This window comes from Rattus norvegicus, chromosome 2, assembly GCF_036323735.1.
Source record: "Rattus norvegicus strain BN/NHsdMcwi chromosome 2, GRCr8, whole genome shotgun sequence".
NCBI classification, from domain to species: Eukaryota; Metazoa; Chordata; class Mammalia; order Rodentia; family Muridae; genus Rattus; species Rattus norvegicus.
The window spans coordinates 174,819,216-174,833,867 of NC_086020.1; the positions used below are offsets into that span (position 1 = coordinate 174,819,216).

Genomic DNA, 14,652 nt, shown 5'->3' on the forward strand with positions numbered 1-14,652 from the left:
TTAGCGTACAAGCCAGTCCAGATACCCGCTGACTCCCCGGTCTCTGTGGGATTCAGACTGTGGAAACAGAGGCTCCTGTCTCTCCATCTTCACAGCCAGACATGGCATTGAGCATTGAGCCCCCGCTTTGTCCTAGAGCTGTCAGATCTGGCCTCAGACTTCTCTAGTGCTCGCAAACCGGTGAATAAAATGCTTATCGCATGGCCTGGAAGAAGTGCAAATCTATAACTTTTGCAACCTCAATCTTCAAGTCCACCCACTCTCCCCAAAACTGAACCATGTACCCAAAACTGAGCAGGCGTTTAAAGTAACTAATTGCCCATGTATTAAAATAACCACAAAACATGGTACTTTTTAAAACATTTATATTTATATATATATAAAATTAAATATATAATATATAGTGTGTGTTTGAGACTAAAAATATAGTACACAATATTTTTTTTTTAAAAAAAAAGGGGAAAAAATGTCAGAATAGGAAAAGGCGTAAAGGACACACAGATACACATCGCTAAAAATCTATGATGGTTCATCCTAACAAAAATACTTCTTTTCCTCTTAGTTGTCATCATGGATCCTTTTACGAGGAGGATTTTGGTAGAGAAGATTCAACCAGCGTCAGGATGGAGATAGGAACCCCAGGAAGGACTGGGGTCAGCAGTTAAAAGTGGAGGCAGCACGGCCTTGTGCATCATCTTTGCTAAGAAGCCTATGTATTTGATGGTGTCAGCAAACTGAATGCTCCCCTCTGCCCGCCGCCCCCTGCTCCCTCCAGTCCTGGTGTTCCCAGGGATGATGGACTGCTCCTGAAACCAACGGAAGATCCCGGCCACTAGTTCACAAAGGCCAGTGGTTGTGGACGTTAAAAACCTAAGATGTGGTACTAGGACTGGTAAGGGAGTTCTGTGCATACAAAATTATTACTTTCGTTGAGAGCAGGTTTGCACCAGGACTTCCTAGTATGGCCTCTGTCTTCTGGGCAACGATTATTTTCCTCTGGGAAAGGAACCTGCGGCTCCCTCACAGTGATGCAGGAAAGCTAAATGCTGCACCCTCCTCTCAAATCCATATAACAAGCCACAGACCTCAGCCCTCTCTACAGCCCCACACGGGTGGTGTCAGCAGCAAGCTGAGGAAGGTTAGACAGCGCTGGTCAGAATGCACTGTCTTCAGGAGAGGAGGGGGAAAAAAATCACAGGGAGAAGGGAATGTTGTGTTTTAGGTGACAGCTTTAGAGTCCTTTCATAACAGTCAATACATTGCCAGTGGAGTCTTGAGGTCTGTGTCCCCAGGGTTCTACCATCAGTGCTAGGCTCGATGGGTATAGATAGAGCTTGGGCTTAGATTCCACAGAAATGGAATAGCAGAGAAATCAGGTGTCTTGAGCCTGCAGTGGCCTTGGGATGTCATGTAATTCACCCATAGGGACAGAACTGCTCACACAGCAGGATGAGGCAGTGACTAAGCCAGCAGACTTTACATGTCCAAACACGGTCTTTGGCTTTAACATGAGTTTCTATAAATCCCGATTGCCTAACATTGCTATGTAGGGGGCCAAGTATTCACCGGTCACCCAATTCCACCTTAAGGAGCCCAGGAGCTGTGGCTCCTGACAGAGCACAAGGGGGCAAGACACAGGTTGACAAGCCTTGTGTCACCCAGAATCTTGTTAGTCGAGCTCATCTTCCTCATTTTGACCCAGACATTGGTGAGAGCTGAGCATTGCCCCATTCCTACCAGCTTTCCTCTCTCTTTCCCGCTCCATGCATAGTCTGTTAGACTTTGGCAGTGGTGGGGTAGGGTGGGCACCAGGATCCAGCAAGCAGGCCAGGATCTCTACAAAGGGCCAGGTTTATCCATAGCCACAAGAAGTTATTGCATATGCAGTTTATGTCAGAACCACTAACCCCCTTCTTCCCTCTAACGCCATCCCTTTCAGTCTACAGGAAGGGGTCAACTGCTCACTCCTGCCTTCTGGTTCAAGACTGCGGGGACTGTAGGCTTCACCTTGCTTGGTGAACAAGGAGAGTGGTCTTTAGCACGATGACCGTTCCTGAAGACTGAAGTGAAAGACTGTCTCCCCAGGTCTGCATCCATAACTGAGCCCTACCATGATCACAGCAGCCTACTGAATCTAACAGGAGAGCAACACAATAGCTTCATTTCACTCAGGGTTAGGGTGACAGACAAGATCAAAAGGTTGGTGGTTAAAGCTCCTTCTAGCAGGCAGTGACTCTCCTGCCCCAACCTTCACCCCGACTGCTTACTGTTCCTGAGGGATGGGCAATCTGCCCCTCAGATGAGCCAACAGAGAACAAGCAGCTCTAGGCAAAGACCGGAAGATAGAAGCGAGGAAAAGGAGGTACCATCAGGTACTCAGCAAATGGCGGCTGCGGACGGAATCCTGGACCGCTTGACTCTTGGATCGTTATTTCTTCAACTAGAGCGATACACTCAGGGTGCCTAGACTCAAAGTCCCAACAAGCTGGAAGACTCCAGCTTCAGACGGAAGAGCCCCGTGATTAAGAGACTTTCAATTCCCATGACAAGCAACGCCAGTCACTCAGCAGGGCCCACCTCTGATTCTGATGGCGGAATGTGAGGGGCAGGGGTCTGTTGCTGCTTCCCGTCCCTTGCATGATGCTTGACTCCCACAGTTTTCCTTAGTGATGCTCTGGTTTCCATAGGAGGGACCTACTACTTAAATCAGAGAGAAATAAGATAGTCAAGCCAAACCCCAAACAAGATGACTACTTTAGGGAGTATTGCTGTTTAAAATGTCACTCTATTTAGACTTCAAAAGTCTATACAGGATGTTTGATCGCCCACGGCTTCGGGTGCGAGTGAAACTGAAAACCTGCACAAATCCATACTCACTAGAACCTACACTGCCTCCCTGAGCTCTCGTGAAAGCGAGAGTCTTCTGAACCGGAATACAGCTATGAGTCTGTCACTGCTGCAGGAAGGGCCGCTCTGTGTGGACGCACTCACTGGAGAAGAGGACGCAGCAGCTGCCTGCCTGCCAGCCAGGCTGCAAACGGCTCTCCTTGATTCCTGGACATTACCTGGTCCTTATCGGAAAGGAGATGGCAGGGAATGTCACCCTACAGACCCATCTAGAGGGTTAGTGATGGAACGGGCCTGATGAACAGGTAACTCATTAAAGTAAACATGACTAACGAATGGTGACCAATGAGAAGAAGCCAGGAGTATTCTGGGAATACTTCCTCCTGTCAGGCAGGCCTCATCGGGACTGTGGATGGAAGAATCCTGTTGGGCAGTTGGTTTCTTGGGAAGGTGAGGCTGAAACACTAGTTACAGGTTCTCTTTGGTCAGAAGGTGGTAGATGAGACGTGGCATGGAATGTGTGGGCACTCATGTGTGCAGAATGTGTGGGAAAGACAACATGGCCTATGGAATTCAGTGCCTGGTGTGTTCTTCTGCACTAGGATCACCATCTAGGCCGGTAAGAATTTTCCGGCAGCCATTTCCCGGCCCCCTTTCCCTTCCATCCTCTTCATTTGTGTCTCCCTGGATGCTAACATGGGACAAGCTGAGATTCACAAGGTCCCTGCTCCCCACACAGGGACATCATCACAAACCTGACACTCAAGGCACTGAAAATGAAAGAAGGAATCTGATTGGGTGGGATGGGGGCCGGTGAGGAGGAGACGAAACCAAAATTTGTCTGGATAAAGCCCCTACCACGCCATCTGCAAGGCAGTTTCTAGCTACGGTGAGTAGTTAGACCAGGTAGGATAGTAGAGCCTGAGGCTCGGGACACTGCTGCGCTCTATCAGAATCCACCAGAAGGCAGGTCTCACCATCCAGATCGTATGTACTAGAATCAAAGTGCTCAGAGACTCAGCTAGAGCAATACGAGGTGTTAGGAGCCTGCTGGAGGGCGGGCGCCCCTTTCCTTTCCATAGGGACTTGCGTATAGCGGGGAAACCCTACAACTTCTCATTCCAAAGGAGGTTTTATTGCTTTTGAAAGACAGCCCCATGAAAAGTAGCCTCTGCTCTACCAAGGCTCAAGAGTCAACACCAAGAAGTGGGGCCCAATACCGTTTAGAAGAAGGAAACTTGCGTGGCTCCCACTAGTGCTGGACCTGGAAACTGCCATGCACTACACAGTGGACCCTTGCCTGTCAACCAGGACTTAGTCCTGACCGCGACTTGCTCACATCCAGGACACATCTTGGCTGGTCCAGCACAAAGCTGAGAAGAAAGGAATCAGTGATCTTGGGGATTTTTTGAAGCCCTCTTCACTCAGACAGAGAGCCACAGTAGCAGCCAGAGTGACTGGTATTTTGACCCCAGCTGACCAAGGGCTGGATTTGAACTCATTGTTTCATCTGTAATCCCCTGAGATGGGAAAGATGAACACAAGGTATCAAGAAATCAAGACCGGGACTGGTGCGCTCTCCTACGTTCCAGCGGCCTGCCCACCTCGGCATATCTCCATGACCACCTACGGGAGCTCAGAGAAGCAGGACAGAAGGAAATGACAGACTGTGCTCCTCTCCTCTCTCCTCCCCTCCCCCAACCTCCCCTCTCCTTTCCCCATGCTTGGGTCAGGCAGAACAAAGGTCAGAAGAGATATCCTCCTGAAGAAGAGGAAAGGGCTGGCCCGGGAGACTGGGGCATGCGCAGAGCACCATCCTTGGGATGGGGTGTTACTGGGAGACCTGCTCCTTATTTGTGATGGCCAGGAGGAGAAAGGCTGGGTCCACGAAAGGAGCAACGAGCAATGTCCCTGAATGTCAGGGAATGCTGGGAAGCCATCTCCTCTGCCCCGCAGAGATACCCCAGCCAGACTCCAGCCTCTACACGTGAGTCTGCATGCGCTGCTGGAATCGCTGGCCGTAGTCTGAGTGTTGAGAGGTGTAGGAGAACCGAGTGGCGGTGGCATACTTGCCAATAGGGTCATAGGCTTCATAGGGGGTCCTCTCCAGGCCAGAGGGTGGGGCCTGGGGGTAGCCTAGACGGTAGGTAGGATACCCAGCTGCCCCGGGAAAGGGGTGGGAGTTGAACTTCTCATAGTTCTCGTAGGACAGCTGGCTGGTTGTATCGGTGCCACCTGGAGCAGAAGGGCCAGAGGGTGTCGGCTCTGTGCCATAGTCAGAGGCGGGGGCTCGGCTGTATGTATTCAGCTGGGCATAACCACTGGAGTGGGAGAGGCGGGATGATGGGCGCCCATCAAAACGAGTAGGGCCAGGGGCACGGTAGTCAGCATATAGCACCGCCCTGGAAGATGGGCGATCTTCGTGGGCACGCACGTTGTAATAACCATTGGTTGGATCCTGAGGGCAATAAGAGAAGAGCATAGAGTGGGAACTTCTCCCAGGATAATAAGCTCTCATGGGACTTCTGCCCATGTCCACCCTACCCCACATGTCTTCTCACCAGTACCACTCTCTCTTCTGTTCCTTCTGCAGACCTCCCGACCACTCCTCCCTGGCTGTCCTCACCTCCCCTGCAGACCCTCCCATTTCTGAGCCAGGCCTCTCCCTCACCTTCATCTCATACTCTTCCCGGGTCTCGATGGTGTCACAGTGCAGGTCCTGTTTCAGATCCACATCATCCTTAAAGGACTAAAGAACAGGTATGGGTGTCAAGAGACAGACAGTTTCTACCCACTTTACGAGGCTCAGAGGCCTCTGGCTAAAGGAGGCTCTAGGGTTGGGGCAGGCTTGTCTCCCACCGTATAGAGGTAGGACACCAGAGACCTGGCTTCTAGCGTTAATTTTGTTGCTAGTGTGTAATATGACATCTTGAGCATAACACTGCTCCTGTTGGGAAGGGCAGTCTCAGCTCAGAAATGAGGAGGTTGAACCAAAACTATCTACAGTTGTCTTCTACGTGAGGGAAGGATGAGGCAAAGGGAATTGGAGGGGGGAGGGGAGAGGAGGAGAGGAAGCTAGTCATATGTATGTGAGGGTCTATATGAGTAAGTGTGCATGAGGGTACCAATGTGTATACAAGCGTGGGTGTGTCTGTTTGTGAGCGGGTTGGTACACAGGAATTGGGGTAGCAGGAACAGGTTAAACTCACAGAGGAAGAAGAGGTAACAAGTTATTAAAAACTGGTGGGGCCAGACATAGGGCTATGAAGGGCCTAGGGCACGGAGAAAGAAAGAAGCACTATCCTCACCGAGTAGATGGCTTTCATGACCCGAGTTGCCGTGGAAATGCTGGTGGTATCATCCTCCCGGTCAGAGTGCATTGTAAGTGGCTCCCGATTCACTGTCTCTACCTTGATGTCCAGCTTCCTCAACGTCACATCCTTTCGACCTAGGGCAGGGAGATGTGGCTGGGGGGCTTTCTACCAGTTTACACTGTTGATTTCTAACCCCCACCCCCTGACGCGACCTTGAAGGGTAAGGTTGGGGGATGAAGGGCTGGCTGTGGCTGTACAGCGTTTGTACTCACTGCCTTTGCGACGTCGGTAGAGAAAGAACACTAAGGCAGCAAAAGAGAAGACGAGCAGGATGCCAGCACCGATGGTGGCCCCAGCGATGATGCCCACAGGTAACACCTCTATAGACGGGGGGGGGGGGAAGGGGGGAAAGTAGGAATGAAGATGGAGACACACAGGGACCTGAAGACTTGGCTACAATATACTGGGGCAACTCTGCATTGTGTGCAAAGGTAAGTTTGCCTGAGCTGGGCTGTGTTGACATCTAAGTCCCAGGTCACACTGGAGAAGAGCTGGGCTGAGTTTGGTTTGAAATCTGTGCTTTAGTTTAACCAGAGTTGACATCAGGGAAGCCAGTGTTCCATCCCGGCCCTCAGTTTGCCTTGGAGCTTTCTCTTTCTCTACCTGGCATACCTTCCTGTGAGCTTGGTCCTTCCCTTGTGGGCAGGGCTGTCTCCAAACTCCAACCTCCACTCCCAAGTTCCTTACCTGCAAAGCTGTGTCTGCTCTACCTGCCCCCCTGTGGCCCAACACTCCCCTCTTGTGCCTCCACTTCCCTTAGCGGAGAAGACACCCAAGAACTCCCCCTTTGGCCTTCTCTTTCTGGAATTATTAGTTGGATCCAGACTCTGGTTACAGATCTTCCCCTGTGAGATCCTTCCTAGCTGGGCCCCCACATTACGCTTCTCTGTTCCCTACCTCCACTCTGCACCTTTAAACCTGAACCGGTAGCTTTCCCTACAGACATTACCCAGGGGTTCCTCAGGCTTTCCCATCTCCCTTGTCAATGGCTAGTCCTCAGGAACACACAAGTGCTGGTTTCCCTTCATCAGACATACCTGTCAAAAGTCTAGGGACCTCCTTCATCTTGTCAAAGGTGCCCAGAGAGACTATATCTTTTATAAAACCAAGGATGCTTGAAGGGGTAGGGAGCCCTTAATCTTTACAAATATCCTCTGTTCAATCTTCTCAATAACTCAGTGACATCATGTTAATCTGCTGCGTTTAATATTTCTCAGTCTGGATTCATTTGTTTCTACTACGTAAGTTCCTTCACTAAGAGGAAAGTTTCTTGTGGGTGGGGATAAAGTTCTGTTCGTGCCTGCAACCTTTCCTTCAAGTTCAACACATATAGATGTTCAAGGAACAGAGTAAATTAATTAGAGCACTAAAGTCAGCTTCTGGCAGAGAAGCCCGAGAGAGCGTTCTCTTGCTTTGAAGCTTGCTACAGAAAGAGAAGATGGAACTCCAGGCTATCCCGGGCAGTCAGCTGACCTCGCTCCTCCAGCTGGATGATGGCTGTGCCTGGTCCAAAGCTGTTCCAGGCAGTGCAGTTGTAGTGGGTCTGGAAGTCGGCCTCCATGACGTTATTGATGGTGAGAGTGGACAGCACACCACTGCCTGAGTTTGTCCTCTCCACAGTGTATCGTTCCAGTGTCCCCACCTCTAGGAAGTTCTCCTTCCAAGCCCATGCCTGGGGTGGGGAAGGCAAGTTGAGTGTAAGAAAAGGACATGTGGAGGAAGCACATGCCCCAAAGATACCCAATCCACTCTAAGGTGGCCTCACCCCGCACACGTGTAGCCCTCAGGCCCTAGGTACCCTCACCCTAGCCACACCAACTACCGCAAATTCTTGACACTGAACCTCTGCTCCACACGGTAGACATTAGATTCCTCTAGAGAGACCCCGAAGACTGAAACTTTGAGGTTTATGTACCAAGTATGAAGGTAGGGGAGAGGCCCAGGAATTGGCTTCTGCTTTGGTCCCCTGCTCTAAGTGTGACACTGGGTGGCATTTTGTGATGTGGAGGCAGCTCAGCTGGGAAGTCTGGGGTAGGGACTTGAGATCCCTGGGCTCTGTTTCATATCCTCCCACCCCAGGGCCATCATGGAGGCATGCTTTCCCTCTCCGGGCCTCTGTTCCTTCATCTCTGCAGTGGCAGATGCTGGCCATCGTGGGGCAGTGCTCAGCCTTACGAGTCTAACTGCACACAAGTCTCTTACCGGCGTTAATCAACCCACAGAAACCTGCTCTGCTCTCTGGAGATGCATCTCCCTGCTCTTAATTATGAGCGGGGAGTCAGGAGGCGTGACCCCCAGGCCTTCCATCCCTGACCTCCCAGCCGAGGCTGTCCTAACTGTGTATTCTCGTGACATAAGGGAGGCTCGGGAAGAGGAACAGCTAAGTGCTGGCTCCTTGCCAGGGATCAGTTCTCCCAGCTCTCTGAGGCAAAGCTCCTGGGAACCACACTGTCTTCTGCCTAGGCAGCTGTGGTAATGAAGTATCCCTGGGCAGCCCTGGAGTTAGCCAAATGGTCATTAAATGTGATGAGGGTTTTGATGGTTAGTGGCCACAGGAGGAATCAATTGTTTATGGTATAGGAGAGAGGAGAGAGGAATGAGGGATGGTCAGGGATTGTGGGAGGAAGGCAAGAGAAATGGGAGAGGAGCGGGACAGGTGGGAGGAGAGACTGAAGGGAGGGAGGGAGGGCAGACTGATGGAAGGAGAGGGGGGGTACAAAGAAAAAACGCAAGGTGGGAAGATGAGGAGGGAGAGAGGAAGGACCTTTGCAAGGAGGGAGCCTTCACCGCCCGACTCCAAGGAGCTCTACTAGGCTCGCTCTTCTTCCTCTTTTCTTTTTTCTTTTTGAGACAGAATTTCTCCATGTAGCCCTAGCTGTCCTGGAACTCATTCTGTAGACCAGGCTGTCCTCAAACTCACAGAGATCCACCCGCCTCTGCCTTCACCACCACTGCCTGGCCCTCTACTAGGTTCCTCACAACTTCGGCTGTAATGACTTTTACACAGGGATGCGGCCTCCCCTGCAGATGAGAACTGCGGTTCAAATAATGAGTTCAGCATCACACGAGTCCGGGAGGAGGTCGGGTCTGAACAGGTAAAATGATACAGAAGATGAAAAGGCGGAGGATGACGAGAGCAGCAAAGGGTGGGGAAATGAAGCTGGGCAGGTGGGGCACATCCAGGGCTGCCTGTGAAAGCCAACCCAGAACTCACAATTCGATCCGGAGGGGGGGTACTCCCGATGAAGCACTCCACCTTACCGCCATCCCCTCTCACAGCAAACTGCACCGCCTCGCTGGAGATGATAGGGGGTCCTACAGGTAGGAAGACCCAGTCAGACCAGTCAGATCTCAAGCCAGCAGTGCTCACTGGACAGGTCCCACCCTCTTAGGGTACTCACCATTCACATAAAGGGGTACCTCTCGCTCAGCCACTCCGATTCGAGGCACTATGGCACGGCAGGTATAGGTGCCAGCATCTGCCTGGGTCACTGACTTCAGCAACAGTTGATTGCTGTTACTCAGGACCTGGGCAGAGAGATTAGCCTCGGGTGGGGAGCCAGGAAGCCTGGGCCCCTGGTTCGGTGAGGGCCCCCGGAATTGGAGGCATGGGAAAGAAAGCATGAAGGGCCACAAGTGAATTCCCAGAAGGTAAACGGGTTCCTGAGTCAGGCTAAGTCTTCCCTAAGCACAGGTGACCGATACGGTCATTGTGAAAGGATACAGGTCCTCTCTGATGACTCCTCCCCCATGCTCTTACGGCTAAGCCAGGTAAGCCAGTTCATCCTGAAACTTCTCTTTACAATCCTGGCCCTAACTGTCTAATGAGTCCTTAGATCCGTGCACCTCGGCTTTGGTCGACAGATTCCCTTCCCGCCTCCCATCATTACTGCACTAGATCTGACCACCACAGCACCTGCTCCCTTCGCACTTCCCCCTGAGTTCTATGCCAAGTCCAAGGAGACGAGAGATGGCTGACTGCAAGTATCCACTCCTCTCCCAAACCCCAAGACCTAGAAATGTCCCAGTCTTGATGTGAAAGACCAACCCCATCCCTCCCGTTCTTGTCACTGCTCCACAAAGTCTGCCCCCCCCCCCAACCCTAGCACTCAGAATAGGCAGAGAGAGGCTTACCATGTTTGAATCCTTCTTGGTCCAGGTGAGGGTGAGGGGGGGATTCCCAACCCAGACACAAGTGAGGGTCACATCAGATCCAATGTCTGTGGTTGTGGGCTTTGGGTAAACTACAATCCGGGGGGCAACTGACGGAGAGAGAAGTGGCTGGTCAGGGTCCCAGGTTCCTGAGTCATTAACTCTGATTGGCTGTCTTCTTGCCCCCTACCTCCCATGTTTACCCCTGTCTACCTACCAGGCTAGCGGAGGTTTCCTCCCCTCTATCCAAGGACCTCTGAAGGCCCCTGTTCTCTGCCCCTTCCCCTCGGCTGCCCTCCAGGCTACTCACAGTGAACGTTCACTAAAGTGCTGACATTGGTGCTCCCGACTTTGTTATAAACCTCACAAGACACGGGCTCCGTGAAGAAGGAATAATCAACATTTGTCTCATAGCGACTCTCATGGGCGTCTTCAATCAGGAACCCCCCTTTGGCCCACCTAGAGGATGAGGCAGCATGGATGGGAGATCAGAACCTGGGACTCTCTCGGCTATATTCAGGGACACTAGCCTCCTCCATAGCCCCTCCCCACGCCCCCACCACAACCACCCCAGTCTCAAGAGCTTCTCCACTTACAACGTGCATAGCACTCCCGAACCCCGACCCTCTCACCTGTAGCCCAGGATCTCCGGGTTGGCTGTGGCCTGGCACGTAAAGATGACGCGCTCGCCCTCCAGCACTGTCTGGGGCTCAATGGACAGAGTCACTGTAGGAGGGTCTGCAAAGTGCGGGACAGGAGGTCAGGGTCCTTTCTGTCCCCGAGTTTCTCCCTTTCCCTCTGTAACGTGTATATTCATACCACTTTGTGTGAAGTGAGAAGTCAAGTTTACAAAATATCAGCTATCTCGCTCACCCTTTCTACACAGAGTCTTTTCCCTGGGGGCTCAGGCCAAGAATGATAGTGAAGGAACACATTATCCCATGTAATGACCTGAGGTGGCCACTAGGTGGCAGTGTGGGTTAGTTTAGCTTACTGTGAAGGGCTAGGGTAAGAGCATCCCTAACTGGGAGGAATGCATGGATGTTTGCCAGGGAAGCATATTCTAGCCATGCTAGATGCTCCTGTGCCATATCGTCTTTTCTGCTCACAACTCCAATAAGCAGGTACAATGCTATACTTAATGCTCCATCTATCAACAGCTACTGTCTGTAGCTTGGGGAGCATTGGTCCTGGGCCCCTAGAATCCTTATTCTGTATTCTAAAGCTGCCTATGTCCCCACTTCATGCAGCCTACGCAATGCCCTACTCACGGTGTACATCCAGCTCAATGGACGTCTCCTTGCCATTGGGGATGGCCTCATTCATGCTGCGACAGGTGAATACGCGGCCGATGTCTAGGTCTGTGGGCTGAATGAGTAGCTGGCTGATTGTAGTCTCCCTTTTCCCATCCTTCAGCAGCTCCTGGGGATGGGGGAGATGGAGCCAAGGCTAAAAGTCCCTCCTCTGCTCTCAGAGAAACCAAAGGGTGGACCTTTAAAGAGCACAGCCCCCTCCCTCCCTATTCCAACTTCATGGACTGTACTGTTAAGTAGTTGGGTATTTTAAAAGGCTTTCTGCAATTTACAGAACAATCGAACAGAAAGGTAGTTTTCCTCTCTACCACAGCTCCCCGCCCCGCTTTATTACATCTTAAGAGTGTGCAAGTCGTATTTTAACAGATACTCTGGTATTGGTATCCTAATGCTAACTCACTAACGGTGCCCTGAGCATTCAGTCTGTAGTATCGTTTTCTCTGAGCAACCGAGCCTTATTCCTGGAATTCACTAAGACCTCAGTGAGCTTCTCCTCTTCTAGAAATACTTCTCAGGCCTGTCCAGGCCCCTGGGCTCTCTCCTGCCTGAACCGGTAACACTTACAGTTGGGTGCCTTACATCGACTACATGTCATGTGTTTCAGTGGTGGGTCTAAGGTCCTAGAGAACCGAGACAGGAGACAGATTCAACAGTTCAGAAGCTTATGGGCTCATTGACACTGCGGTCATTTTCTATATTGTCACCTACCTAAAGAAACCACACTGTGAACAAGAGAAAGGCCTCTCATTCAGACAGCCATGCGGGCCTCTCTAGGGGACCACAGCAGCACCCAACTGATGCAAAACACAGTGATCTTTGGAATCACCAGACTGAAGAGAATCCCAGGTTAAGGCGGGAATGGATAACAAACACTATTAGCAAATCAACTTGTTTGGCTGCCAATGTATTTTAAAACACGTAGCCCCCCACCCCCACCCCACCCCCATCCAGGAGAAAAATAACAGCTTTTGATGGTTAAAAAAAAAGAGTTGGGCCCCACTGGGGTCAAATTATCCTTTACGAAATGGTAAGAAGGAAGATGTTTGCTCACAATGGAGGTCACGATGAGCCAAAGCCAGAATCCAAGCTCCCCACCCTCCCACTCTAGGAACACAGGTGGGCAGTTTCTTTCCCCAAAGGGAGACACCGCTCATGGTGCCCAGCCAAGGGCAAGGTGCACAAACATGCTGACCACTGCCATCAGGTTTGCTGTGTGATTGATTCTGGGTGAGTGACGTAGTCCTTCACCTGCCATACCTTCCCCACCCGAGAAGGAACACACCCCTGGCTTCTGCAGCCTTTTCGCCACGCAAAAGGAAGAGGGTAAAGGGTCAACAGTGCAGACAGACTCAGGTACAGAACGCCAACTTCGCTGCTTGCTCTCTGTGTGACTTTGGGCTAGGCCCCTGACTTCTCTGACCATTAATTTCCACCTTTGTAAGTTAGAATTAGCAGTGGCTTTTTGGGACTGCTCTGAGGTTTAAGACAAATTGCCCATGAAGTGTTTGCCATGCACAGTCCCTAGCGCACAGGAGGTACTTATGGAATGGCACAGTGAACCTAGAAGTCCATTTATCTTCTTTGGGCCTCAGTCTTCACAACTGTACGATAAGAGTTGGGTCAGATGGCTTAAAGGGCTGTATCACATCTGCCCCTGTATGAGGTCAGACCTCTGGGAAAGGGAAGAGAACATGGAGCTGGGTCTAAGAGGGGCCAGAAGAGCAGGCAGGTTCTCACCGTGCTAGTCACAGCCCCCTCCTGCTGTGTCCCATCCCGGAACCAAATGATGGTGGCAGCAGGCTTGGCATTAAATGCTCGGCATGTGAGGTTGTAGGGGGTGCCTGCTTGCAGCAGAATCACCGGGCCCCCATCAATCCTTGTGTCCTCTGGAGGAACTGGAAGGAAGAGGAGAACAAAATCAGCTCAGGCTGCAGCTGACTGTGCCCCCTTCCACGGAGGTGTCCTTCCTTCCGCATGTGTCCCCTCAGCAGGGCAGTGCCACCCGAGCCCTACTTCCAATCACTCTACACAGCGCTCACACGGAGACTTCACCCAAAGGCCACATGCCTTCTCAGCTCGTGGGCTACTCTCTCCCAGCGGCTCCTATTGTCTGCTACTGTACTCACCACTGTTGCTCAAGGATAGCATAGAGGGCTATCTCAAGGCCTTGAATTCAGATCATACCCTGGGGAAGGAAGGGTGTCCTTGCGTCTAGCCCCGTCCATCTGCCTGGAACAGCCGGATGGTCAACTCTATCCACTACACCTTTGGCGGTTAAGGCTTTTCTTCTGCTCAAACACCTCCAGAGGGGCATGGGTTCTCAGGCACCAGCCTCCTGTTTTAGGGTTCTTGAGCCACACCCTGCAGACCTTTAGCTCCTCGATTTGCTTCTGCTGTTTCTGCATGAGGCATGCCCTCTCTCAGAGCTGCTGTTGGCTAACCCTATCCAGGGGATGCAGAAAGCTCCAAGTGTCCACGTGTGGCAGTACCAAGAGTTAGCTGCCCAGTGGTTACTACTGGTGACTGTCACCCCTACTTCAACCCCTTGGGAAAGCTCTCCGCTGCCTAAGGCATGGCTAAAACAGGCCTTTGCTGTGTGTTTAAGGGACTGAGCTGCTGTCCGTTTGGTTTTAAGAAATACCATGCCTTTTCTTATACCGTGGCCACAGGCTTCTAAACGTTGAGGTGTGCCAAATCCTGTGTTTCCAAAGGCCAGGCGTCCTAAAGTTCCCTTAAGACAAGGGTTCTTTTTTTTAAATAAAATACTTATTTATTCATTCAGTTAATTAATTTGAGACAGAGACTCATTATGTAGTCTAGCCCTGCACTGAATTCATTTTTTTTCTTCTTCTGAGAATAAGAGTAGGGAGACTGAGAGGAAACTTCTAGAGGAGACCCTTGAGGGGGAGATCTTGGGAGGTCCACAGAGCTGGAGGCAGACAGGGCTGTCCCGGCGTGGGTGAAAT

At 51.4% G+C, this 14,652-nt stretch overlaps 1 protein-coding gene across 5 annotated transcripts in view; it reads right to left on the reverse strand.

Moving 5' to 3' along the window:
- Nucleotides 1-348: 348 nt before the first annotated feature.
- Kirrel1 (kirre like nephrin family adhesion molecule 1) overlaps nucleotides 349-14,652 on the reverse strand; it is a 93,435-nt gene continuing 79,131 nt past the window's right edge. For 4 of the 5 annotated variants that reach the window (XM_006232678.5, XM_006232676.5, XM_006232675.5 and 1 more), the window contains 12 exons: nucleotides 13,424-13,581; nucleotides 11,645-11,795; nucleotides 11,006-11,111; nucleotides 10,684-10,832; nucleotides 10,356-10,483; nucleotides 9,623-9,797; nucleotides 9,436-9,536; nucleotides 7,695-7,893; nucleotides 6,434-6,541; nucleotides 6,156-6,295; nucleotides 5,519-5,596; nucleotides 349-5,305 (listed from right to left, as the gene is read on the reverse strand). In XM_006232678.5, the coding sequence (XP_006232740.1) occupies nucleotides 4,829-5,305; nucleotides 5,519-5,596; nucleotides 6,156-6,295; nucleotides 6,434-6,541; nucleotides 7,695-7,893; nucleotides 9,436-9,536; nucleotides 9,623-9,797; nucleotides 10,356-10,483; nucleotides 10,684-10,832; nucleotides 11,006-11,111; nucleotides 11,645-11,795; nucleotides 13,424-13,581 (1,970 nt within the window). In that variant the 3' untranslated portion in view covers nucleotides 349-4,828. The remainder of the gene's footprint in view (nucleotides 5,306-5,518; nucleotides 5,597-6,155; nucleotides 6,296-6,433; nucleotides 6,542-7,694; nucleotides 7,894-9,435; nucleotides 9,537-9,622; nucleotides 9,798-10,355; nucleotides 10,484-10,683; nucleotides 10,833-11,005; nucleotides 11,112-11,644; nucleotides 11,796-13,423; nucleotides 13,582-14,652) is intronic. The other variant, NM_207606.2, reaches the window with a different exon arrangement.